Below are 27,196 nucleotides of genomic sequence, written 5' to 3'. Positions count from 1 at the left end.
TTATTATTGGAAATTGTTCTGTCAGCCCGGATCAATAGGCTGCATGGATGATTATATAAAAGTTTGCTTATTCATCCCAGAAACTGTTCCTATGCCGGGATTTGGGTTTTATTCAGTTTCATTCAATTCAGTTTTATTTACAGAGCGCCAAATCACAACAACAGATGCCTCAAGGCACTTTTTCTTATAAGGTGAAAACTTAGTAACAACAACAATAACATTCCTTACCACAACACTTCCTTTCATTTAAGGACATTTTTTATTCTGATAAACAAGACATCTGCTCTTTTGCTGCTGCAGCTCATCTGCATCAAGGTTGGATATGCTGTGCATTCAAAGACAATCTTCTGCAGACCTTGGTTGTAACAAGTGGTTATTTGAGTAACTGCTGCCTTCAGCGCAAAGGAGTCTGGTCTGGACCTCCGGCATCAACAAAAGAACTGCCGCTCACTAGTTATTCACTTCAACGACCTTTCTTCCCCATGCTGGTGCTCAGTTTAGACTTCAACAGGTCATTGAGATCATGCTTGCAGGCCTAGATGCACTAAGTTGCATCCATTTGATTGGCTGATAGACATTTGAGTTACAAGCAGTCCAACAGGTGTACCTAATTAATTGGCAAGTGAATGTATTTCAGCCACACTGAGCTCTTATTACTCCCTAGTACTTTAAACTGTAAACTGATGTTACTTTAATATTTTGGTAATATTTGAATTCAATCGCTATCATTTGCTTGTGTGCAGAAAAATCCTCAGTGAGATTATATGGTCAAATTAGCCGTGTTTTCTTACATTGTGCTGAAAAAGCACAAAGATTGTCAAGTCCACAGGAGATATAAAGTTCTGGAAAAGTGCTGAATTTTAAAAGGGCGCCTGTATGGGAACTGCAATTAGACAGCCCCAACCAATTAAAACCTCTACCTGGATCAAGCTGCTGTAAGCTTTAATCTACCAGAGGACTCTATTTAGCAGCAGTCTGACATATGAAGACCGTGAGAAGTCATACGTAATTGTCCGTATTGTTCTCGGTTATCTATCCACTGGGTGGGAGCTGGGTTGGGTAACTGAGGCGTCCGCCCTCCTCCCCTCACTGCTTGCAGAGATAAGAGATGAAAAAACCACAAAACACCACCAGTCACCCTCAGCTTAAGGGAGTCACACTTGCTTACAATGGCTGAGTCAAAGTAGTAAGTACAGCAATAAATTCTGTTTTCCATTAACTGAACATCTAAAGTTTCAGTATTGAGTACAGAGGAATATACGGGAACTTTAGGGCATTAAAAATGTCTTTCAGTGATGAGAAGCTGCCAGATGACAAGAATAGTAGCTTTAAGAAGAGCAAAAAGAAGAAAAAGGGGGACGATGCCTGGAGACCACAGGGGCCAAGAGACCCATTCGCCATGGTTTGTTTTTTTGTGCATGGTTGACTGTGATATTCAATATGTTTTGTTTGTGGACTATGAATATTTGGCTGCTGGAAACATTTCGTTTTCAGTGCATTTGTATTCTAGCTGTAGCTGATTTTTCTTTCTTTTTGACGGTCAAACTTTTACTTTCTTAGGTGGGATATTTGCACAATGACCTGTCCTTTCAATGTCCTGTTCTGTACTAGCTGGATGCTTTGCCAGAGAACAAGCAGCAGGAGATCCAGAGAGCCCTTCACCTCTTCTCCTTGGAGCCAGGTCTGCCAAAGACCCTGCAGCAGGCCAAAAAACACACCTACTGCTTTTGGGACACGCAACCTGTCCCTAAACTGGGTAATCCGTCTTTTAGAAAAAGTCTACCTAAGAAAGCACTAATAAAAACACTAAACTTTTTCTTTCGTCTGTCAGCTATAATTCTGGCAGCTGTGGGTTAGCTTAGCTTAGCACAAATAGAAAATTTAAACAAGCTTGTCCAAGTGTCCAAAGATAGCAAAATCTTTATAAACTTTGATTTTAGCAGACTAGACAAACAAGGCATTATAAGAAAGGCGGTTTAATAGTCAAGGTAATTATGGAGCTTTAGCTATCCCAATATGATTAGGTTACTTGTTTCTGTGTCCAGTTTCTATGCTAATCTGTAAGATAACTGGCTATATACAATTAAGGACTTAGTGGAGTCAGAGTCTTGTTCACCAACAGGAAACTCCCATGGTTGCAAAAATAACTCCAGTTACAAAGGAGTCAATAGGAAAACAATAATTCCATGTACATGAAAGTATAGTGACTGTCTTCTGTTGAGTTCACAGTCACACTTGTAGTTTCAATCCTTACTGAATAGACTGAAATGTTGATTTTTCAAATTATGGCCCATAGCTGAGTCAAAAACAGAGCTATAAGTAAATGAAACTGGCTATACAGAAGGAAGCCTTGCTAATGGTTTCTAGCCCAGCACAGTAAACTGTGCAGTGGTTGTGACATCTGATTGTAATACTGGTTTAATTCCTTTCGGTTCACTCACACTCACTACAGCATTAGTGTGCAGTGTCCTTGGGGTTTTCAGTAAGTTCCACCCTTCACTCATGAGGTCTGGATTTGAAACAAAGATGGAGGGAGCCATAAGCAAGGTTACATGATGGGGTTTTGCTAACCAATATGGGGGGGGGGGGGGGGGGGGGCTAAGTCTATCTTTTACATACAGCCTGGACTGGCTGCTTACTAAAGTCTGTATACAGAGAAAGAAGTAGTTTTGGACTGTATTGGTGCATTCTTACATTTTACAGCAAAACGTATCACAGCTACACATGTGGATTGTTAGTCGGCAAGATACAGGACCTCTTCTGGAAAACAGTGTTTTTTCTTTTCTTCCACTGTTTCTGGCATCTGTATGATACTGCATTCTCATTATGTGTATGTATATATATATATGTGTATATATATATATATATAAAATTTTATGCTCAGCTGACCTTCCTTTTGCTTTTACATATGATAAGAAGTCCTGAAACACTGACTTTGTGTTGACCTTTTGAGAATATATTGTAAGTTTATAGTAGATAGTATAAAAAGTACATTTGTACATCACTCCTTCATTCACTTGTACTGAGAATAGTGTTATCTGAATGTCATTCGATGCAGTCATGTCTATTTCTCTGCCCTCAGGTGACAGCATTACAACTCATGGCCCAATAGTAGAGGGTGAGGCAAGTATCCGGAAGGAGCCCTACTCACTACCTCAGGGCTTCTCCTGGGACACTCTGGACCCGAGCAGCCCTCCAGTGGTAAGTTATTTATTGTAGGTTGTTGTATGCAATAACAGAAAATATATGGCAGTCTTTTGCTAGCATTTCAGAAGTAAAGGACCAACTTCTTAGTGTATGGCTCAGAAAAATCAAATGCTATTTAAAATAAAATGAATCCAATTCAGCGGTTTTCCATCATTTCAGTTGAGAGAACTATGCAGTCTGCTAAATGAGAACTACATGGAAGAAGATGATAACACGACCAGATTTGACTTCTCTCTGGAATATCTGCAGTGGTAAGCTCCGAAAAGATGTAGTGCCTTTTGATGTCTACTTTTTAGCATTAATACCTTTTAAAACCTCTTATCTAATAGAGAAACACACAGACATACACACACATACGGCTCAGGCATACTTCATAGATTTTTACAGATTCACAGCTGGACTCTGCTCTGTGTAATCACAGTGCTTTGCTTTCAGCCTCTGCATTACACCGAATTAAAACACTAAATGTCTTTAAAGGACATTTTTTCCCCAACCTGACCTAACACATCATATCTTTAACAAGCCTCTGCTTTAATGTCGTCACTGCTGTTTTGGTTTTTTTGTTTGGGTTTTGTTTTGGCAGTGATCTCCATAAAGCAGTACCTTCGGGGCTACTAAATATAATAACATTTACTTTGAAATGAATAATTAGCGCTATCTTTCCAGGAATTGGCACAAGTGTTTGGCCCTGAGGTTGAAAAAACTGCTGCATTCATTCAGCCTCTGAATTCACATCATGCTGAGTTCTTTCTTTTTTTTTCAGGGTGTTGTGAACTATGTCTATATGAAATGAGTGTTGTGCTGCAAACAGCATTATTTGTTTTCCCTTAAGGGCTCTACAGCCTCCTAACTGGGTGGCTCACTGGCACTGCGGTGTGAGAGTAGACGCCAATAAGAAGTTAGTCGGCTTCATCGCTGCTGTTCCTGCAGATGTTCGCATTTATGAGATGTGAGTAGCTCATAAATATATGCAAAGATGTGTGTTTGTGTGAAGTCTGATGAGTGATGTCCACATTCAGAGCACGTAACCGTGGCAATTTCCTCGTGAACATCTCAAAGCTGGGACTCAAAATGTTTCTGCAGGGAGAGGCGGGTGGTACAGGTCAAATTCCTGTGTGTTCATAAGAAGCTCCGCCTCAAGCGAATGACTCCAGTGCTGATCCGAGAGCTCGCCAGACGGGTCAACCAGCAGGGGCTCTGCCAGGCTGTCTACACCACTGGCATAGTACTGCCCACACCAATAAGCTCCTGCAGGTAGTAGCTGCCACACGTAGTTGAGTCACAATTTAAAGGCACGGTGCAAAAGGGAATAAAATCAGCACGTTTTTGTCACGTTGCCATGGATGCCAGACTCTTCCGCCTTTATCTACAATAACTAATTATACATTTAGGTGTTTGTGTATGCTTCACTTAGGTTACATTTCGTGTTTTATTTATGAAGGAACGTCTCTGTCAAATAAATCCTTTTAGACTTTGGCATCGCCCACTTAATCCTCGTAAGCTGATGGAGGTCAACCACCCAGCACTGAGACAGAGCATGAACCTGCAGAGAGCTCTGAAGTTCAACCGCTTACCTGAGGTTAGTCTGTGCCGCCATCTAGAGACGGAAGTTTACTGCTGCATGTTGCTACTGCAGCACTTCTCGAAAGCATTTCTCCTGTTTTCATTCACTTTGCTCGAATTATTTCCAAGGTGACAAAAGTGCAAGGTCTGCGCCCTATGACCAGAGAAGATATCCCGGGGATACATTCACTACTCCAGACAAACTTCTGCAAGTTTCACCTCAGCCCCATCTTATCCCTGCAAGATGTAGAGCATCTGTTGCTGCCGAGGGAGAATGTGATCGACACCTATGTGGTCGAGGTCTGACCTCACTGTATCTCTACTTTAAATTATATCGAAGAAGAAAAAAAAGTTTTTTTCACTGGGGTTCTTTTTTGGGGGGAATTTAAAATGATATTATGCTGTAGTCATTAAAAATGTATTTGCCTCCTCTCCTCCCACACAGGGTGATAATGGTGCCCTGACAGATATAGTGAGTTTCTATAGCTTCTCCTCGAGAGTGCTGAATCACCCGGTCCACACAAGCCTCAGAGGAGCTCGCCTCCTTTATGTTGTCTCTACTAGAACGAAGCTGGTCGACCTGATGGAGGACACCCTGGTCCTGGCAAAGTCTGTGAGTGTGTCACTGTAAAACCTTAGTTCATATAAAGCATGGGAGCCAGGGATCCTTTACAGAGGCCAAAGTACATCCTCATATTCGTTACCCTAGTCTCTGGTCTCTGGTTGGGTGGTGGCTGGAGCCTATCCCAGCTGTCGTAGGGCAAAAGGTGGAGTAATGCCTAGATAGGTTGCTAGTGTGTTGCAGGGCTAACAATTCACACTCCCATTCACACCTATGACCACTTTATATAACCATTTATCATCTAAAAACTGAATTATGTGCCATTATGTGTCACTCCACTTCATATGCTGTAAGCTATGAAGCTGTGTATAATTGATTTTGTGCATATAATGGTCACGTTATTGTTTTTCATCCCCTCGCTAACAGAAAGGTTGTGACGTCTTCTCTGCCATCGATGTGATGGACAACAAGAGTTTCCTGGAGAAGCTCAAGTTCAGTGTCATTGACCAGAGTGTTCATTACTACTTGTACAACTGGATGTGTCCTAATATGAGCCCAGACAAGGTATTCAGTGCATTAATGTTGCAATCAGTTAAGAGCCATTACTGTCATTTTTTACATTTACATGCAATGGTCCACCACTTTATTGTCTAATCTTGGGTCAAAGCACTGATGAGTTTTGCTTTGGGTCAGATTGTGGGTTCAGTGCATCAACTGTAAAGAAAAGTGGGACAGAAGTCCTCCACGGTGATGTGGAGAAAACCACTACTGCAGGTTATTGCTGCTCAAAGTTGTTCCACATGCTATTTAATCATTGGGTATACATCGTTTTTAACAGGACCCAATGGATTCCAGTGCTTGCAAATGCCTTAAATGCACATTTTTTAGACAACTAAGATTATAGTGAGGACAACGAGAAAATGATGCTACGTCTCACTTGATTTAACACCTTGTTGTATACTTTTTGAATTAGTTCATGGCCTCAAATCAACTTTCAAGACAGGTTTATTATAACATGATGTTTACTTTATAAAGTATAATCCCATTTAGATTAAAATAGACAATAAATGATTCTGGATGTGAATACTTTGTGTTTGACAAGTTGCTACATTATGAGTTGACAGCGTTACCGTTTTTTCACCCGTTTTGTCTTGTCAGGTATAAAAAGTAAATAAATAAAATGGCAATGTCAGAAACTGCTTAAAAATGTTTGCGAGTCCACCCTGTAAGGTTCAGTGTAGGTGTCTCCTGTCCTTGATAACTGTTGCTCATCAGTAATTCATATAATGGACGTGTGCTTCACAGGTTGGCCTTGTGTTCCCAAACTGACCTGCTACTGGACGAGGGCAGAGTGGCAGAGCGGTGAAGCGAGTGAAAGGACTTTCAGGAGACTGGACGTCAAACTGCATCAGTATCAGCAAAGGGGAATTTGGGGTTTCGGGGGGGAAAACTGCAAAACACATGTTTTCAAAAAATCAAGAAGAGGAATAAAGGCTGAATTAAATTTCCAGATGCATTTCTGATTTTTATGGCAGTTATTCATTGGGTCCAGTTTTTTAGTAACAGGGACAAATTGTTTTTGACATAAAGGAGAATTTGTGCTGTTCAGTAGATAGACCCTGCACATCCTAACACCTGTGTGTGTGTGTGTGTGTGTGTGTGTGTGTGTGTGTGTGTGTGTGTGTGTGTGTGTGTGTGTGTGTGTGTGTGCGCGCGTGCACACTCGCAGAAGGGCATGTCGCTGTATTAGTCTATTAGCCTCTGACTAATGGAGGAAACTCATATAACCTGTGATGGCATGACTCTTGTTAGAGTGCAACCAGCACAAAAACATGATTGGAAGACAAAGGCATTAGAGTCACACTCACACACACACACAGTTGTGTTTTCATATCTTTCTGGGGACATCTAATTAACATAATGATATCCCTAGCCACTTACCCTAACACCCTAACCATAAAAAATGAATGCCTGACCCTAATCCTTACCCTAACCATAACCTATTTGTAACACTGACACTAAAACCACATTTTGAGTCTCAAAAATACTTTCAAACTCATGGGGACGTGGACTTTGGCCCCATAAGGGATGTTGGTCCCGACAAGTACAGTAAATTTCCAATTTTTGGTCCCCACAAAGATATGTAAACACAGTACACACACACGCACGTACACAAACCAGTCTGTCTTCTTATCTGCTCTTGCTATTCCCTTTTAGTTTCCAAGTACACCATGACAGGAATGAAGCCATTCAAGTTAAATCTCAACTAGGCATGATTTGTTCCAGAAGTGTGAAAGTGAAACATTAATGAGCATTTCTGGGGGGGTTTCTCTGTAGGGCTAACAGTCAGCAAAGAAGCCAAAGGTAAATGCTGTAAAGTGAACAATGCTCTCACAATCTATAAATCTGTATCTATCACACAGCAGGAAGTTTAGTTTTTTTCTACATCTTAGACATTCTGGAAATCAAGAGCTGACCGTATTGCTTCAGAATAACCTGTTTGTAACCTGTTTGTTATGTTTGATGAAAAAAAGACAAATTACACATATTAAATTTTTGTTTTACTTTCTCTCCTGAATGCAGTACAGTGTAAAAGCTGTTCATTGTACATAGGTTTTAAGCATTCCCTCATTTTTTAAAATATTTTCTGCCTTTACTTGAGAACTACTGCTCAGGTGGCCTTGAATGAAGAAACTGGATTTTTTGTTCTTGCTTTCTGTTTGTTTGTTAAGCCTCGTAACTCCAACCTATGAATCATTTAAGCATAAAGACATACCTAACTCAAGGGACAAACCACAGTTGTGTCTGCACAAAACAACTTAGCAAATACCTTATTTTAAATTGTGTCTTCAGGCACTTTGCTACTAGGAGCCTGTTGCAAAACACATAATTTGTTCCCAGTTCTTTAGTTGAATCTATGAAAAATGCCAATTTTTGCACCAACAAGGTCAAAGCGCTGTTAGCTGTAAACTTGGCATAAACCAGACAAATGGAGGACAAAGGAAGAAACTGCAGGCCTTATAAACCTACATTTCCTTAAGAAAGAGGGGAAAAATCCAGGAAAGACCTGACACAGGACCTGAGAGATGCATCTGGCTCTGCAGCTGTTCAGTCTCAGTGGAAGGGTGGCTGTCAAGAAGCCAGTCTTAAGAAAGAGAAACAGGAAGAAAAAGCTAAGATATGGCACATTACACGATAACTGCACTGAAAATCAGGGGCAAAAGGTCTTACGTGCTCAATCCAAATGAAAAGTTGCCTATGATAGTTCAGTGTGTGGTTAGAATAAAGGTGTTCATTCCAAATTCTGATTTTCAAGCTCTTAAGAGTTTTCAAACTAAGTTCTTGCCTTAGATGCTGTATTACAATGTGTATTTGCACATGTTTTTGCACCTATTTCTCATTTTCCTTGCAAAATATAAAGAAATGAAGGGTTGGTTCATGACTATTTCACAATGCTGTACCTACAGTGCCTTTCAATGAACACCAGGGTGCGCTGCAAGATATCAAAGCGGGCCTTCGTTTAATGAGCAACCAGAGTGCCAGATATAGAACTCACCTGCTTTGCATTATGTGGTTGCATGTGTAACAAAATCTGTAACATATAAGAAGCAGCGACAGTGACACGCAAAGAGAAAGAGGGGAGAGTGTGTTTTTAAAGTGTTGGGTTTGTATACCCCCCACCCCACCCCATTTTTTAGTTTATGGATCGATAAATAGTGTTAAAGCTTTCAGTCCCTCACTAACAGATCATAGACTTTGCCACTGGCTCAATTATTGTTTTTATTTTAATCAGTGCGGTACAATGCGGTGTATCAAGCAGCACAAACAAGAAATGCCCCAATAAGGAATACACATAATGTAGTCATGTAAAGCTTTTGGCATTTACTAAATTTAACTTCTTGGTATATAATTACTTTTATTTTCTTACTGTACACACACAGACACACACACAGTCATAATTTATACATTACAGCTAGGAAAAGGGGCGTTTACTGGAAAGACGCGAACGCACCGCCGTTTGGTTCCAACCAATCAGAGAAGAGATAGCATTTTAAGTTTGAAGCCACTCGACCTGCTTCCAGTAGCCGCTATCACAGCTTTTTCTCTCTCTGCATACTGACCAGGCAGGACTCCGCCGTGCTGACCCCTCAGTTTCGGTGAAGGGTGGTATGGAGAGCCTATCTGTCTTCTGAAGAAGGCAAGTGCTGACTCATTGCTCACTTTGCTTTCATGCCGTCTGTCGTGCAGGACTCGCTCTTGCCGGTGAAACGCTATCTGACGGCTTGAACTACGTGCTCAGGTTAACGTTAGTGCTGCCACCAAACTTTCCAAAACAGAGCGAGTGTTTGAACAGCTGTATCACAGAGGGTCTCTAATATCTCGACGTGTATGTGGTTGTTTGCTGGCGCGTAAGGAGACCTCCACGGTGGGTCGCAGGTATGTTTACAAGTTAGGGGGTTATTTTTTCCCCCCCTTTTTTGTAATGACCGTGTTGTTATGGCGTAACTAACTCCGGTGCTGTCACGCTGGATGTTTGAAGGCATTAGCACAAACTGTGTACTTCCTGTGAACAATTTGAAGCATTTAATGGCTGTTTGAGGAAATGCTCATCTCTGATAGTCGTGCATTTTTGTATATGGAAAAAAAATGTTGCGCACAAGGATATGATGCATGCATTGGGTCGAAACACTCATTGTAAATCGGCTGTCATCGCCTTTTTCATATTTAGCTTCGTATTTTACTCAGTGTGAGTAAAATGTTGCTTTTTATAACACCAGTTTAAATCTTTCTGGTTAATATTGCACTTGAATACGCATACTACCGGCTTGTTCCCTTTAACTGTTTTCATTGAGCAAAACGACTCCAAACGCTCCTTTCCATCTATAGGTTCCCCCCCCTTAAGGCAGTTCAAGTGTGACATGTCAAATTGCATGTTAAAGTTAGCTGGTTTTATGCGTCCCCTCACTCTTTTACTTAGGTTTCGGCAAATTAGTCAGCAGAGAGTTGAGCTCACTCTCCACAGAGGGGAACTAACCCTGGGCGCAGTGAGTGAACATTTGAGGCCTGTTCTGCAAAACCACCTGTGAAAACAAAGTGATAAAAAAAAGACAGAGAGAGAGCGATAAAAATGAAAAGGCTTCAGGGCCCACTGCTGTTACAGTAATGTCACTCCAGCTGGCACATAATAGTTTGGAGCCAGAGTCGTGTTTATCTGTGTCAGAGTACCATGGCTGTGCAAATACTCGCAGACTGCTGGGGAGGTGTGTATGATTGTCTTTGAAGTATGTTTTTCTTTTTTTGATCATATGATTGGGTCTGGTTCTTGTCACATGCCACGAAGCATATTTAAATTCAAAATGTTGTCCTTTTTTTGGTTTTTAATGGAAAGGTGACCCTAGAGTTGATTACATTCTGTTCACATGTTTTTCATCTGTCAAAAAGGGTTTGATGTATGATTTCAAGAGTCGCTGTTATTTTTTTTCTGAAATTATGAATAGAACTAAAGTTTTTTTTTTTTTTTTTTTTTAGAATCCCAGGGGTACTGTGTTTAAGGCTTGACTGTAATTTTCCCATTGTAAGGCATTTCAGTGGCTTGTGTCACAACAGGCTTCCCAGGACCATCATGAGCCAGCTGGTGTTGAGCAACTCAGGGGAAAAAAAACCCTGATGCCTTGATAAGATGTACTATGTGCTGTGTGTCAGGCGCAGAACAGGATGGCACATGTTAAAGCATTGCTCTTAATCGCTGTTGTAATGGGGCCTGTTTCTCTGTGGGAATAAACCCAACACTGAAAAGGTTGAAATGCTTAGCAGAATCTAAATAAAAGCAAAATGCTTTTCAAATCCCATGAACCCATATCTTATTTACCATAGAACATAGGAAACACATCAAATGTTTATATTGATAAAATGTACTTTTTGGGGGGGGGTACTTTTTGATTTTGAGTCCTATGTTTTGCCAGGTTTACCAGGTATGTCTGATATAGGATTTTACTGGCCTGTTGCTATTTAACCTAATTAGCTGCAAAGTGTTCCTCTAGCTATTTTCTTTATAGCTCCAATTACTTGTCCAGCCATTTGCTGCCTCAATTCTAACTTTTTTGAGACATGTTGATGCAATCAAATTCAAAATGAGCAAATTTCTTTTTTGTAAAATAGCAAAAATGTCTCACATTAAACATGTGATTTTTTTTCTTCTGTTTTTTATTGTGAATAAAATATGGGTTTATGAGACCAGCAAACAATGCATCCTGCTTTTATTTACAGTTCCTCTCTCTCATCTGCATAGTGCTGCCGCACATTACCTGCCTTTTCTTTGAGCCATGCAAAGACCATAAACAAAGAGAGACAGAGACTCCATTGTTGTCAAGCAAAAGTAAGTGTTTTGCAGTGGCATTGGGAGGTATTATCATTCATCCAAACACCTCCTGTCAGTCTTGGGGTGGTAATGGATTGTCCCTGCAGGGATCTTGTTACTCAACACTAGTGGAGAAGTGTGCCGTGGATGAGGGCTTTTGCTGCACAGACTTGTTTGTTTTCTTCTAGAAAACTCAATTCCTGGATCATTGCCATCACAAGAAAACAATAACAAGGTGTACGAGGCTCTTAACCATGGGCCAGTTCCCTGGAATCATCCCGCAGAATCAAAGACCGTGGGACATTGCCCTGCTACTTGGTGGCTGCGCATTTCTTTCCTTGTTCTCTTTTTTTTCTGCTATCAGAGAAATTTCCCTCTTGTTTGCAAGCGACAGATGGGTTGAAGACCTGTCATTAAGGCTTGTTCTGCATTTTTGTGAACACTGTCAAAATTTTTTTTTTGTTTTTTGGTGTTTGCACCTCCGATAGAGTGTTGCTTCGCTCAAAAGTAATTAAGGGATGTTTATTTTAAAAAAAAATAAAATCTGTAAAGTTAGAGCTGTCAGTTGGGCAATGACTGTTTTAACAAGACTCTAAAGGCAAAATACCAAAACAAGCACACCAAGATTTCCACATTAATTAAAAAAAAAAAGAAACAACCGACTAAAATCACATTGCTTTGTATTTCAGTTCTCCGAGGAGTCTTTCTGTCTTGTAATTCTTTTAAAGTGATCTTGAGCAATAGTTCTCCAGGTTTTCTGAAGGTCTTCTTGACATTGACTGCTTTTTCACTTATTTTCGGTCCAGTCCTTTCACAGAAATGTTTTCAGAGAAATGTTTTCCTGTTTTTCTTGTTTGCTCTGAATCATTCAAGCATAAAGGCAAAACTCAAGATATGAACCAGTGTTGTGTCTGCTATGAGTAGACACAACACCTTAGAGTTTTAAATTATATCTTTTGGTATTTAGTTTCACTTCAAAGAAGATCGATGTTTTATTTTTAATTTTTATTTTATTTAATCTGTGAAAAATGTCAAAGTTGACACAGTTTAAAATGAATAAAATAGTAACTTTGGAGGCAGCCGACATCCAAAGCAGAACTTTCAATGTCCTTACAATGCTGGCAAACTGTTCCTGAAGACTACTGAAAGAAATTACAGGAAAACTTGTCTAAGAGTTCAGATTCACTCTGTTTTGCTTTATCTACTGTATTTCCATTTATGTTTGCATATGTTTCCATAAATCATTGCACCTACTTCTTATTTCCCAAGCAAAATATAAGGGAATGACGGGGTGGCTCAAGGCTTTTGCATAATACGGTATGTGTGCAGGTCCTACAAAAAGAAAACTTCACGTAGCCTGACAGTGGTAAAACACTGAATGACTGAAGCATTGTTTTGAACAACAACAAGGACATCAGGAAAGAGGAGGAAGTGTGGAAGAAAACATCAAAAATCAACAAAGCACAAATAGGAAGAAGAGTTAAATTACTTCTTTTGACAGTTTTTGTAACCCTGGCTTCATTTTATTGTTATCTCTATTTTCATACTATCACTTCTAGTTTTTTTTTTTTTTTTTTTTTTTCTGTGGTAGAGGCTTAGCTAACGGGACAACCGGTTATTCCACATATTTATGACAGTGCCCCCAGGTGACTGTCACTACAACTACAACTTGCTGACATGTGTCTCACCAACAGACTACCAGTGCAGTGCTACGTTGGGACCTTAAAACCCACACAGGAAACCACTAGCAGAAAAGTGGTCAATCAAATTCAGTGATTTCAAGACAATGTCCCTGACCTTTATGAATTGGAAAGGTCCCGAATTAAACTTTTGTTAACTTTGAGTCGAGTGAAGTGACAACTACTGAGAGCCCAGGATCCTGATGATTGTCATATGACAGGGTTTTGATACGTTAGTGGAATTTCCGAGATGTCTGGTCGTGACAGAAGCAATGGGTGGCAGGTATGGACATTCCTTGAGTTTGTTGCCACATTGTAATCACAATCTTATGACTGAAGAAGGCTTTACTCACTTCACAATAATATCCCCTTTGACAGGATAAAGTGTACATGTACAGATGGGCACAAACCTCCAGGGCTGAAAAAATTAGGCTGAATGGTGCAGAACAACTGCAGTTCCTCAGGCGGCCACTTGAGGCGGAATCCCACAAGCCAATCAGTCCTCATAGACTCCTGTATTAAACATAATATAACTTGTTTCCAGCCTACTATATAAACGTTTTTTGGTCTCTGTAGCTAATTCGCCCTTTCACACCAGTTGTGCAAACTCGTTGGTTTTTATTCTAACTTAAATTAAATCAACTTGACAGGTACTCGCTGATATAGGTAGTTTTTATCACACTTTATGTAACAGTCTGTCCAAAAGGTCCCCTCAGTTATGGTGAGGGGAATTCTACCGTTTAATTGTGTGGTACTTAGTGCTAATAGATGGGTATCTCTGGCTGTAGTGTGCATACATAGTGCATGGACACAGCTGGCTAACCATGTCAGAAACCAATAACTTTGGGTTCAGGAATAAAATGAAAACAAAACAATGTTCCAGCATCCAAAAGGCTAAAACTAAGAGTTTAAAAGATGACTCTGCCATCTAATTTGAGTGCTAATGTTTTATATGTAAAAGGGAGGGTACCCACTCTGGGCAAGGGACAAGTTGCTCCCCCAAGTGGAGGAATTTAAGTGTCTTGGAGCAGTAATGAGGATGTTGTACTGGTCTGCTGTGATGAAGAGAGAACTGAGTATAAGATGCTATGTCCAAGTGCTTTGGGTAGCATGAGACTGTGGATACGAGTGGCTAAAATAAGGTTCCCCCGTAGTGGGTCTGGGTTCTCCCATAAATATAGGGTGAGGAGTTTGGTCATTCTGGGATTCATTGAAATGAGCCACTTGAAGTGGTCCGGGCACTAGGATGCCTTCTGGATGAGATATTCTGGACAAGTCCTATAAGGGGAGGCCACAGGACAGACCCAAGACATGCTGCAGAGATTATAACTCTCAGCTGTTTTGGGAACGTGTGCAGTGTAAATAAGACAGTTATTAGAGTAGATATTGTTTCACCTGGTCAGTGGAATTTAAGTATACTGAGAATTTCTCAGTCTTTAGCTATAGTGTACTTGAGAAAGTCAGGCACAATTCCACTCAGCCCTGTTGCTCTCCTCTTTCTTGCGCTGACCCATCTTTTCTTCCTCAGCTCTCAGTAGGATTTGATGTCAATTGCACAGCCAAAAAGTTCAGCAGTACAAATATTTATATAAACCAGACGGGATGTGACAGTGTGAGGAATAGGAACTCTACTGGGAAGATGCTAGAGGGTTATCCTTGGGCTAATCTCTACTAAGACATATTTATAAACCTTGCTAGCAGTTAGAGTGGACCGCTTCCAGCTTCAGCGCTAAGATGCAAACTGTATTTGGTCAGCACCACCACCACCGGGACCAACTTCAATAACGACGTCTGTTTAACCAATTTAATATTTGCATGGCACATAAACGTTATGCTTCAGGGTTTCGTTTGATTTGCACAAACGCGTAATAGTTTCCATGCGTTGAGGGAGCACAGGGGATTTCTCCGTACTGCCTTTCGCTTTGTTTTTTTAGCTGTCAGAGCCGAATTTCATCTGACACCACCGTCAACTGACAACAAAGCCTCAGAGTAAAATATAAGTGAGGTAGTTAGTGTATCTGCGGTGGTTTTTTTTTTTTTTTTTTTTTTTTTTTTTTTTTTTTCTGTGCTTTTCAGCCAGCGTTTTTATTGCCTTCAAACCCATATGAGTGGCAGATGTTACCATGAAATACCCATGAATAAAACATGCACAGTTATTGGTAAACCATATTTGGGGGGAGTGTTTAAAGGCAGCAATACTTCCTGTTCTGAGCCAAAGTTTGCATGGACGTTTTTCAAGCTTACAGAGCAAATCCAAATAAGGCCTCTTGTTCATCATATATGCATGTCATATGTGGGGCAGTAGACGTTATGTAAATGTAATTAGCCATAAACTTTGGAATGAACTGCAAAACAGCATTTTTGGAAAATTCGGAGGGGGGGGGCCTTCACTTTTTTCATGAGCGTTTAATGTCGTATTTCTGCTTTTTCTCCTTACTTGACACATTTTAGTTTGTCTGGCATTAAGTGGTTAATACCACTACTGTTAATACTCTATCTCTCAGCCATGACCCATCCCCCTGCAAGATACTACGCCCCCTTTAACCCTCCACTCACCCCCTGCTCAGTAGCATTCCAGCTGGCCAGATGGTGTCTGCCCTGCACAGTGGACACCACAGAGCTGAGAGGGAGAAACCCCACTGGCAGGATGAGACATTCCACCCCACTAATTCCCCCCCTCAGTCCTCATTTTGCGTCCTCTTTCTCTCTGTTCTTCTTCTCGGTATCTCAGAGGCTGTTATTCTGTGGAAGAACTCTATGCTGATAAGTTGTTGCCAAGCGGAAAAATCTCATTATGGTTTGTCAGGGTCTTCAACTCAGCTGTGAGGAAGAACAACAGCAGAGATAGTTACATGCTCTTATTTCAAATACAGCTATCGAACAGCTGTCTGAAAAGAGAGTGGATTAATTCTCATGTAGTTGAGGTCATGTCATTTTTAGCTACTGAAGTTGCTACTTTAACATGTGCAAACCCATTTATTTGTCAAATGTCCTGCCTCTGGGCAGTTTTTGAATTTAGTTTTGGTTGTGCAACAATATTTGCATTCGATCAAAAGTGGCCTCACAGCAGGAACTACTGATATAAATCGTGGAAGTGCATGCAGAAGAGAAGGAACAATGGATGCAAACATCAGTTCTCCCTCGCTTAACTGACCCAGTAGAGGTTTTTGTAAAATTGAAACGGCTTTTAGTCATTTACTTTTCACATTTTCCATCGTAAGTTGGCAAAACCGATGTGCTGGAAGTGTTGCTGGAGCACTAAAATTCTTTCTGTGTGCCTGCTCTGGGGGTTGTGGCTTTAATTGCAGCTACTATGCTAGATGTATCCCATTTAACAAAAAAACCCCCCCAGCATCTGTCTGGGTGTTTGCTTCTGCTGTGCATGTGTGTGTGTTTGTGTGTGTGCACGTATATGATCTCCTGGCTAGATAAAGTAGCATAAACCCCACCCTTCCTTCTCACCGCTGCAGCTTCCATGATTGCAGTATTTTGTTGGAGAGGCAGTGTGTGTGTTTCTCCTCGCCTATCTTCTTCTTCTTCTTTTTTTTTTTTTTCTTTTTTCTTGTGTTCCCCTCGTTGCATGTGCACAGTGCATTTGTGTGAGTGTGTTTGCTTGTTTGTTTTTCCCCATATGCAATGCTTAATGGCTTCTCTGAATGGAGGAAAATGGAAAGCTTGGAAGGCTTGGACAAAAATGTAGTCTGTAAATAGAGAAAAAAACACACACTCGCGCTGTCCAGTGTAACTTTGAGGCTTGATTGTGTTTGAATGACATGTAGCCAAATTAAATATTTCCAGGAGGGGAAGCTGCACGCTTTCTTTGTCTTTCTGGTGACATAAGTAGTGCTGCCTGAAGCGGGTCAGTGCATTTCTACAGCACGAGTACCCACAGGGTTGTTATGTCAACTGCTTTTCAGGCTACTGGCTCCAGTCAGCAGGACTTCTGGTAAAAGGGATTTAAGGGACTTTGTGTCTCTGTGAGAAAGAGGGGGGGGAGAGGGGGAGATGGATTAGTCTCAGACCCTGTTGTTTTTTTTGCAGTAGCAGATTTTGTCCTCCTCCCTCTGCTCCTCACCCCCATATCACCAGACTGAGGCCTCTCGGCACCCTGGAAACACATGCCCCACAAAGCCATCACATCCATCCCCCCCTTCCCCACAAAAGCCCATTTTCTCCAGCTTTCTTCCCATCTCCCGTCCTCTTTCCCCACACATTTTCCTGTTGGACCCTCTTGTTTCCGTTCACAATCCCTTTTTTGTATCGTCCTCTGCCCTCCGTACTCTTCTTCTGTCTACAGCTGCTTTTCCTTCCTCTGTCACTTTAACTCCATTTCCCTCTTTTCCCTCACAGATCAAAGGGATAGTTTAGTCATGTGATTGAAGACCCCGTTGCCAAGATAGACAAACACACCCTGCTGTCAGATTGAAACTCTGAAGCGGACTCTATTAGCTGCGACGGGGATGCGAGCAGTTGGAGTTGTGGTTCAAATTTGCCAGTTGTTGCAGGCAGGGCACTTAAACCACCTTAAGTGCTGAAAGATTGCTTTTTAATGAGACACACATTGAACACTCACTATGTGGTTAATTGTTATGTGAGGGTTGCTTAAAAAAAAAAAGTAACACACCCTCCATCTACCGTCCTCCCGGGCCACATCACGGTGCATTTTTTTCCATTTGAAAAACATTGGTTTGATTGCTTGCATGGATCGATATACGTATAAAACATGGGGTTATTGCATTAGGACTAGTGACCTGTGTCTGCTTTCAGTGGAAAGGCACATGACCTGGTTGTAGTCATACACACCCAATGCAACATATTGTATACCAAACAAATCACAGGACTTCTTGTGCTTCCTGTCATTTTTCTGTTGTCGACAGTGGTAGGATGACATGCTGCTTTCTCTGGACATAAAAAGAACACAATAATGGTAAGATCTGATATTACTATATTACTTCTTTGGGTAAGAATATTTTTGTGGACTAACTGTTTTTGTGCCAGTGACTTTTTGACTGCTTTTGAAGTGCAGTGAAGGTGGAAGTTTGTCCTCTCGGGTGTTTGACCTGTGACTCTGCAGCAGAGCTCCTGGTGGGCTAACCAGGCCTAGGGCTTCCTTTACAGATGTTTGTTGGACTTAACTGGGCTAAGGATTTAATATTATTACGTGTCTCTCATCTGTTTCTATGTGTGCATGTATCACTTTAACCCTACCCCCCTCATGTTAACACCTGTGGAGAGGAAGTACGATAGAAACCATTGCACAACATACATGAGTCCAAAATGCAGTAGAGACTTGCACACTGAGCTGAGACGTGCATAAATTGGGTACATTTTCTTGAGGGCTGGATGGGTGACGTCACAGTCTCCCTCAGAGGCAGTAAACACTGATCTTTTCTTACTTTTACTGGAATTCATCAGTAAAATTTGGGGATTCACATTAGATGGCCAAATCTCAAAGGAAGGAATACTTTTGGAAGTTGCTCGCATATGCTTCCTTCCTCTGCACTAAAGAGCACACTTTTTTACTTCCATCTTTTGTTTTGTTCCTTCATGGCTCCTGATGCTGGCTGAGGATTTCTCAGCACACCACCAGCTGTAAATCCTTTTTTTCTTCTTTATTTCAAAATTGGAAGGCCAGTTTATTTTTCCACTGGCACCTGGCTTTCTTAGTGGAGCAGAGTTTCCACTCTCCACCCTCTTCCCTCAGGAAGAGACTGTGTCAGCAACTGGCTGGCTCTGTCTTCAGCAGCTCCCCCCGATTTTGTACAATTAGGAAAAGAACATTTCTCTGATGGTTTACTGTTTATGTGAATTTGTGAAGTGGCTAAAATGTTTTCATGATGATACAAAACAACATGTATATCCTGTGTACTAATGGCCATAAAACAACTTGGCAGATTTGAAACCTGAGCGCTGTCACAGTCTAGGGCTGTCAGGTGTAAATGTCTGTGGTGTTTAGGGTTTCAATGAGAAAAAACAGAAGACTTGTGGGAATTCTGGCAAAGCTGAACTGAAACAATACTGAAAGGTTGGACACGAGTTCATATCGGTCTTTGGTTGCGAGCTCAATATGTTTCATTGGTCCTGTGACTTCTCTCATTAAGTTGATGACTTACAGAGCTGTGGGCTTTGTGGTGAAAGGCTGACTGACTGTCTGTCATAACACCTTAAATGTTTGCTAAACAGTGCTTACATGCACTTTGGTTCATTCTTTACCAGTGATGTATTTTTTTTGCATATATACACAGTTAAAAGCCTTTTCCATACAAATCTACTATTCATAGAGTAGAGTGTTAACCACAGTCCTGCTCTGTCCTCTTGTTTGGACATGTGATTTCTGACAAAATCTAGTCTGGTAGACTACAGGTCAATATCTGCCTCTAGGGCAGCATTCTGTCTGGCCCTTATCTCAGAGTAGTTTCTGTGTATGCTGTTCTTATGAATATGTCAACAGGTGTTCATTTCCTGTAACTCAAATCATCAGTGACCAACAGTGACATGGTGAAAATTAACTGGGTTTTCTCATTTGAGCTGCTTATACCAGCCAGTAAAACACTTGACAGTTTAACTGCAGGCAGCATAATTGTTTTATCCAGTGAGTTTAAGTGTTGTAACTTCTGCATTTGTGGTATATTGCATTTCTTACAGACGTTATGTAATCTCAAGTAACTCCTTATTTGAGAGGAGTAAACATTTTAAGATGGCCCTGTCATGTAGTACTTAGACTTACAATATGAAATGATTTGAAGATATTTTGAGTCCAAAATAGATGCTGCCTGAAACAATTCAAAGTTTTTCTCACTACCCATCCCTTCTATTTAAGAGAGCACTGGACATTTGCCAGGGTTGAGAAAAAGCTTTTAGGAAGAAGGATATGGGGCACGGCCAGGAAGTGACATACTTGGCCTGTGTTGAGACAGATCTTCCTCTTGTAGACAGTAACAGCTCCCAATGGGCAACAAAAGGTCAGAGAACACTCTAGTGATTGGAAGCCGATGATTCAGTTTGTTTGCGTGCCCTAGAGCAGCAGAAATATTATTGCCCACATAAATTAGCCGGTAGGACTGGTATAACTACATAGTGAACAAGACAGACACATTGTCACCAGTGACACAAAACAAAAGAACAAGATGTTTTTTTTTCTTTTTGTCTTTGTTAACAAGCTGCTCTCAAATATGTGATGTGATCCCCTTTCAGGGACAATCATACTGAACCAGATGACTTAGCTGCTGTGATGGGAACAGATGTTTTGTTCTGTTGGGAGCTTTGGCCCTTTTTTATTGTTATGTCGACTGCTATTACTCCTTTCACTTATGCAGGCCTGTCTTACTGCTTTTTTTGATCCTGGTAGCTGCTCTTGTCTTCATTACTCAAGAAATAACCATAAATAGGGAAAGGCACCATGCAGTGTTTTGGTGTTGTAAATCACCTAACAAAACAAATATTCTGGGTGAGTCCACATGTGCTGATAGAGGGGGTGATGATTTTTAAAGTATGACTCACAACTGCATTTTGAGTCCCCTTGTTGCTTAAAATAACAGAGGCGGCTTCCAAACAAAGCAGCCTCGACGTTCTGGGTCTCCACGGATAAGCTTTAGTGCACTGTGGAGCTCTCCTTTTATAGGTAGTGACCTAGGTGAATTACGTAAGCGCACACACACGCGTGCGTGCAGTCCTGAAATCAACATCTAAATGAAGGATCCTTTTTGCCTTCATAAGGCTTTGTTTTGGTGTAGCATTGAGTTCAAACCTAAAGGTCAAGTCAAATTAAAGATTTCTTTGTTAGTATTTGTTGCGAAAATGGCTCTTTGCTTCAAACAGGTCAGGGAACGTCACAATTTAGGGTTGTTTTGGTTCTACTTTGATTTTGGTGGTTTTACCATATTATAAGAATGTAAACTGTGAAATACCCTAAAACAAATTAGGCTTGATGAGAAGTCTAATACACTCTAATCATAAATATCTGTTTCTTTTTGAGCTCTGTAACCCAGGAAAGCTTCAGTCTTGGAAGCGGTGTTCCCAGTTGATTAGGCGTGCGTGTTTAATTTCTCATTTGGTTTTCGTATTGTGTTGTGAACTCTGCTTTAAAAGCTTTTGCCTAGTCTAAGCTGGGATGTGTACCCAGAGTCTGTTCTAGTTTAGTTGCAGTTTTTCCCACAGAGCTAGGTTCCAGTTGTGGTCAGAAGTTTACATACACTCATCATGGGCATAAATGTCATGGTAATTTGGGGCTTTTAATGATTAATTCGAGCCGTTTTTCTTCTAGGGTGGATATGATTGTACAACATATCTTCAATGACTTTAAATAACAAATTGGGTGCACAAGTTTAGAGAAAATCCATAATAAATCCAATCCACACAAGAAAAGAAGTATACATACAGCCTCAAATACATACAAACACCCCCAACTAATATTTGGCTAAATGTCCCTTAGTAATTTGTACCACAACCAGATGCTTTTGATGCCATCAACAAGCTTTTGGTATAATTCTGGCTGAAGATTTCACCACTCACATACGTCTTTTCATTTGGGACCAAATATCAAGCTTAGTGCAGATCGAAGAAGGAGAAACTGAGTTTCTTGGACATTTTCCTGAGTATTGGTCAATCCAACGAGTCCTGTCAAACAAATCCTTTTTATGGCAGCAAAGAGAAATTAGCAGTTGTAGTCAATCATGATGACTAATGAGAACTTAATAGGCCTTATTTGTCAATCCTCAGCACCTGTGAAAAGATTTGCGTGAATTCATTTGAGCCTGTATGTGTAATCTTGACCCAGTGTGCCCCAACTCTTGTGTTTTGAAGTAATTGAAGATGTATGCAGCACAATTATTCCACCATGGAAAACCGCTTGAAAAAACCCCAAATTACCATGACAGGATGATGAGTGTATGTGAACTTCAAACCACAACCTCTGGCGCTTACATCATTTGTTGTTAAGTAATACATGTATAAGTATGAGGTGCCGTAAGGGACATTATTACTGAAACGCTCTCACACACACTACTGAAATTTTAGCTCTCACACACACTACTGAAATTTTAGCTCTCACACACACAACTGAAACGCTCTCACACACACTACTGAAACGCTCTCACACACACTACTGAAATTTTAGCTCTCACACACACTACTGAAAAACCAAGGCATTTCAGTTAGGGCTGGGCAAAACGATTATTTTCCTAATCGATGAATCTAGCGATTAATTTTTCGATGCATCGATTAATCTAACGATTCATTTTTCAATCCGATTCGAATTCGATTCGATTAATGATTTTCTCCCCCATTATTTGACTTGTATAGCAATTTCACATTTACTAATTTATGTATATAAATGAAAAACACAAATTTATTCATTTGAAGACCTTTTAATAAAAAAAAAATTGCAAAATAAAGTTGTAGAGGTCGTACAATCAATACAATAGAGATAGCATTTAACAAGAAATGAAATGTGCAAACATATATAAAATTAAGGAAAAGTTAACAAAACATTTCAAATAAATAGCAACAATGGTGTCTTTAAACAAACAAAATGTAATATTCACTTTGCTTTCTGCCAAAAAGTGCTCTTCATTCACAAAACAAAATCCACAATAACATTGTACTACAATCTGCTGTTTTTAACAAAAAATTAAATGTTTTGCAAAACAAATATAACAAAGGAAATCATAGCAAAAAATTAATAATATACAAACAGCAGCAATGGCGTCTTTGAACAAATAATGAAATGACAAGTTACCCCTAAGTAGGACTCTGTGACCAGACTTGTCCAAGCATCAGTGGTAAGGGAGATTTTGGATGTTTTGGAGGCTTTTTTTAGTTCTTTCCTTAGTTTCTCCACTGAAGTTTCATACTTTCTCTCCATCATGCTTGTAAAATGACGCTTAGACGGCAGAGTGTAACCTGGTTGGAAAGTGGTCAGCATTTCTTTGAATCCCTCACCCACAGCAAGTGGTCTCTTGTCTTTTAAAATCATAGATAAGATGCTCTCAGTAAGTACAGCCACCTCCTGGGGGGTGCATGGTGTACTTCTTCTCTGACAGTAGTCCTCCAGACTTTTCTGTTTATTCCTGAAATCATAAACCACACACAGCACACAGATGAATTCGAATAATTACTAAATAATTATATGGAAAGCATAATATCAAAATAATTTGATAAGGATCTGGTTGAGATAGATAGATAGATACACACATACTGTTATGCCATGTGCTTTCATAGCATAACAGTAAGAGGTTAATGATAATCCCCAATGTTGAACATATGATATGCAGTAATCATGATGGCTGGAAAAGATAACGTTTAAACACCCAGGGCTGATGGCACCTTTACTGGTGCACTGCTTTCTAGTCATTAGATGGCATAACTTTGACCTATAAGATCAAGCTGGAGAAGCATTATGTATAAAAACAGCGTTCAAATAGGATGAAACACATTAAATTTGACAAATCAAGAGTTCGTTGTCATTTTGCTTTTGCAAGCACTTTAACAATGTTGTAATAGTGTCCACGACGGCTACGTTTAGCAGGTGGTGCATTATCCTTGTTAACATTTCTCCTGCGGCCAATTCGCTGTCTCACATTTTTGTCTTTCGCCGATTCTGATAATCAGCCTGCGTGCATTCCGACTCATTTTGCCAGCATGGGCCACAAACAAAACAACAACAACAACAACTAAACAGCAGCTGCTATATGTTACTGCTCAGCAGCTTAAATTAGTTTTGTATTTACGGAGGTTGGGTGTTTATCTCTGTGTCTATGAGTGAGTGTACGTCTACGTGGGGGGGTCTGGATGAATTAACGGGTAAAAACTAGCGTTAGTAAAAAAGTTAAACTTACGGTGGTTTGTCCTTTGCAGAAGCTGCTCCTGGATGCAGTCGTTTGAGGTGCTGGTGCATAGCCGTCGTGCTTTTATGATAGGCCATTTCCACCTCACAAAGCCGGCAAACGACTGAATCACTTCCTTTTCTGTTAAAATATCCCCATACTGTAGAGCTGCGTGTTCGGGTGGAGTGATTTAAGTTGACTGCAACTGCCTCACTCATGATTTCGCTACTCGCTGCCGCCATGTCTTTTTTTGAAAGTGACGACGCATCGACGCAGATTTTTTTACGTCGACGTATTTTTTGCGTCGACGTAATCGATTACGTCGACGCGTTGTCCCAGCCCTAATTTCAGTTGAACAGGAAGGCATTTCAGTCGAACAGGAAGGCGTTTCAGTCGAACAGGAAGGCGTTTCAGTCGAACAGGAAGGCGTTTCAGTCGAACAGGAAGGCGTTTCAGTTAAACAGGAAGGCATTTCAGTTAAACAGGAAGGCATTTCAGTTAAACAGGAAGTTAATTCTTGACAAGGAAACTGAAGGAAAAAGTGTTAGATTTCAAACAAACCACCACACAGATGTCTACTCAGCAACCTGTTAGTTAGGGGTGGGTTTTTATAATCGATTTATTGATTAAAATCGATTCTGGCTTGGATAACGTGAAATCGATTCATTAAAATCCTGAATCGATTTTTTAATATAAATTTATTTTACCCGAAATGCCAGAATCTCTGGTGAAACCTCACAAAATTTCAACAACCACCAAACAGCTAAGACAGTAAATGAGAGCAGGTACACGGCTTCTGCACAAAGACGTAAACACACAGCGCGGACCCGCGGATCAGAATCAGTGAGATGTCGCCTTTCTCACCCGACAGCACGGACACGGTCGGGGCTGAAAGCCGACAGCTTGCTGACTCTGATCTGTCGGCAGGTCCGCGCTTTGTTTTCACGCCGTTTTTGCGCCGATTCTAAAGCTGTTAGTTTTATCTCTCTCCAAACAATATTGACTGAACCAGCAGCAAAAGAAGATCCAAACTGCGCTTCACATAAACATCGTCATGAATTCCCTCACTGTTTTGCTTCCACCACAATAAAATCGCACGTCATGCACAGCCCTCTCTCTCTCTCTTTCTCTCTCTCTGTACTTCAAGAACAGTTTCCCGTCTAAAAATCTGTTTTCTGTATTATTCGCTTGCTTGTTATGCACAAGTCTACTGTTGTTTACAGCGCAGTCGGCCGCTGTTTTTTTTTTTTTTCATTTTACATACTTCTGAAAAGAAAACCTAATTTCTGCCGTTCAATACTGAATAAATTTAAACTTTTTAAAATTATGCAAAACGTTAGCCGTGTCTCTAATAAAACCGCTGTAACGTCAGAGGTAACGTTCATATGTTGATGGTTTTCTTTCGTTTTTGATGTACTGCAGAATATTTTTTATAAAATCCCAGGCCAGGAAAACCACCTTCATGTTTTTATGTGTTTTATCTTCAGCTACTTTGACACAAAGGCATCTGCTGTGATGCTCACACCTTTGATAAAGTCTTGCGTGTGTCAGCTTCCTTTTTTTAAATACAAAAATATGTAAATGTACTGATCTGAATTATAATATTTCTGACTGTCAAAATTCCCCATAATCAAATCGAATTGAATTGAATCGAATCGTGGAACAAATCGATTCTGGACCTTAGTGAGACAGCTGCATTACTTAACAATATATTAGCCTCAGCATAAGTCAAAATTTAGAATAGCAGGAGACGTGCATTATCCTGGTTATTTTTTTGGCATATGTGCTTTTTGTCTTTTTTTTAGCAAAGAAAAATATCTTAAAATCATCAAAAAAACCAGGGAGAGAAGGCTTAGCGTTCCTCCATTTAGCACAATGGATATGATATTTACTCAAAAGTATTGTTAAGATATTCATTGTGTGTACTCATGTTGTACAGTGTTTAACTGCATTATGGTTACTGTGGTTTAACAGAGACAGTATTTTAGTTGCCACCACAAGGAGGCACTGTTTCATTGTAAGAGCACGGATGCTGCGTCATCACGCCCCTAAGAAAAAAAAAAAGTATACCACAACGAAAATGGCACCCATGAGAAAAGTTTTGCCGCATGTTGATGAGGAATAAAGTTCCCAAAAATATTAAGGACATTTTTGCCTCCGTCGTCATTTTCCTTCGAGTTGATCGCTGTCGATGCTGCAATACTCAACAAGTATGATGATGTTAATAATGTCTGAGACATCCAATGCTAGATGATCCATATAAAAAAAATTATGATGTAATTCAAACAGTGGCACATCATTAATATTTAGGGAAATCCAATTTTTTAAGTTGCACCAAATACATTGTGTGATAGGGCATAGAAAAAAAAAGATGTTCTAGGGTTTCATTTTCATCAGTACAAAAAGAACACTGATCCACCTCAAAGCCAAATCTCTTTTTTTAGAAATTCTGCCACAGTATTAGTTTTGTTTAAAGTGTGTTTCTTTAACTTTAGGTAGAATAGGCTATTTCATAAATTTTTAGTATGCTTTATCCAGTGTATATGAAATAACTAAATTAGAACCATGCCATGTAACCATTCTGTTGTAACTATGAAATATTTTGTCTTTGAAGAAACTACTAACAAATTTCTTATTGCATTTTTATCAAACAGCTGACATTGCCCTAGCAATAAATTTGGGAGCACTGATGAGAAATTATTGTATATCATAAAAATTTTAATCAAATGAAGCAGAGGCAGTGGGACCAGTTCACAAAATTTGTTATATTCTCTTTGAGAACAGTTTAGACAATATTTTTCTGAAAAGTCTGTGTAACTTAGAATGACACCGTTATCATCCAACAAATCTGTTATGAATATAATATTTTTGTTCAAACCAGTCACTCTTGAAAATAGATTTTTGATTAAGTGTTATTACCCTATTATTCCATAAGGTTGAATTATGGGGAGAAGTTGTGGGTACATCTCATTTTCCCAAAAATGCAACGTCTGTTTTGGAAAGT

The 27,196-nt window shown here is 40.1% G+C and overlaps 2 protein-coding genes and 1 long non-coding RNA gene across 4 annotated transcripts in view; 2 read left to right on the top strand and 1 right to left on the bottom strand.

Moving 5' to 3' along the window:
• Nucleotides 1-1,251: 1,251 nt before the first annotated feature.
• On the top strand, nucleotides 1,252-6,760 carry LOC146703145 (glycylpeptide N-tetradecanoyltransferase 2-like). The gene is made up of 11 exons (XM_085467232.1): nucleotides 1,252-1,402; nucleotides 1,612-1,756; nucleotides 3,083-3,201; nucleotides 3,367-3,458; nucleotides 4,040-4,156; nucleotides 4,291-4,461; nucleotides 4,678-4,786; nucleotides 4,900-5,070; nucleotides 5,216-5,383; nucleotides 5,759-5,896; nucleotides 6,638-6,760. Exons 1-11 carry the CDS (start codon nucleotides 1,283-1,285, stop codon nucleotides 6,659-6,661), a joined length of 1,374 nt encoding a protein of 457 aa, XP_085323358.1. The 5' UTR covers nucleotides 1,252-1,282; the 3' UTR covers nucleotides 6,662-6,760.
• Nucleotides 6,761-9,390: 2,630 nt separating this feature from the next.
• svild (supervillin d) overlaps nucleotides 9,391-27,196 on the top strand; it is a 53,569-nt gene continuing 35,763 nt past the window's right edge. Inside the window, exon 1 of one of the 2 annotated variants that reach the window (XM_085466269.1) lies at nucleotides 9,391-9,530. The gene's annotated coding sequence lies outside the window, so the exon portion shown is untranslated. Of the gene's footprint in view, nucleotides 9,770-27,196 lie in introns of both variants that reach the window. The other variant, XM_085466270.1, reaches the window with a different exon arrangement.
• LOC146703144 (uncharacterized) lies at nucleotides 22,912-24,532 on the bottom strand. Its single transcript, XR_014922090.1, has 2 exons — nucleotides 24,205-24,532; nucleotides 22,912-23,436 (listed from the first exon to the last, which is right to left on the bottom strand). It is a non-coding gene; the product is annotated as an uncharacterized LOC146703144 (long non-coding RNA).

Source organism: Copadichromis virginalis, linkage group LG8 (genome assembly GCF_057382275.1).
Source record: "Copadichromis virginalis isolate Kocher_CV1m ecotype Utaka linkage group LG8, C_Virginalis_male_GT1.1, whole genome shotgun sequence".
In the NCBI taxonomy this organism is placed as follows: Eukaryota; Metazoa; Chordata; class Actinopteri; order Cichliformes; family Cichlidae; genus Copadichromis; species Copadichromis virginalis.
The sequence above is the reverse complement of the archived record's forward strand: the minus strand, read 5'-3'. Positions and strand labels throughout refer to the sequence as shown.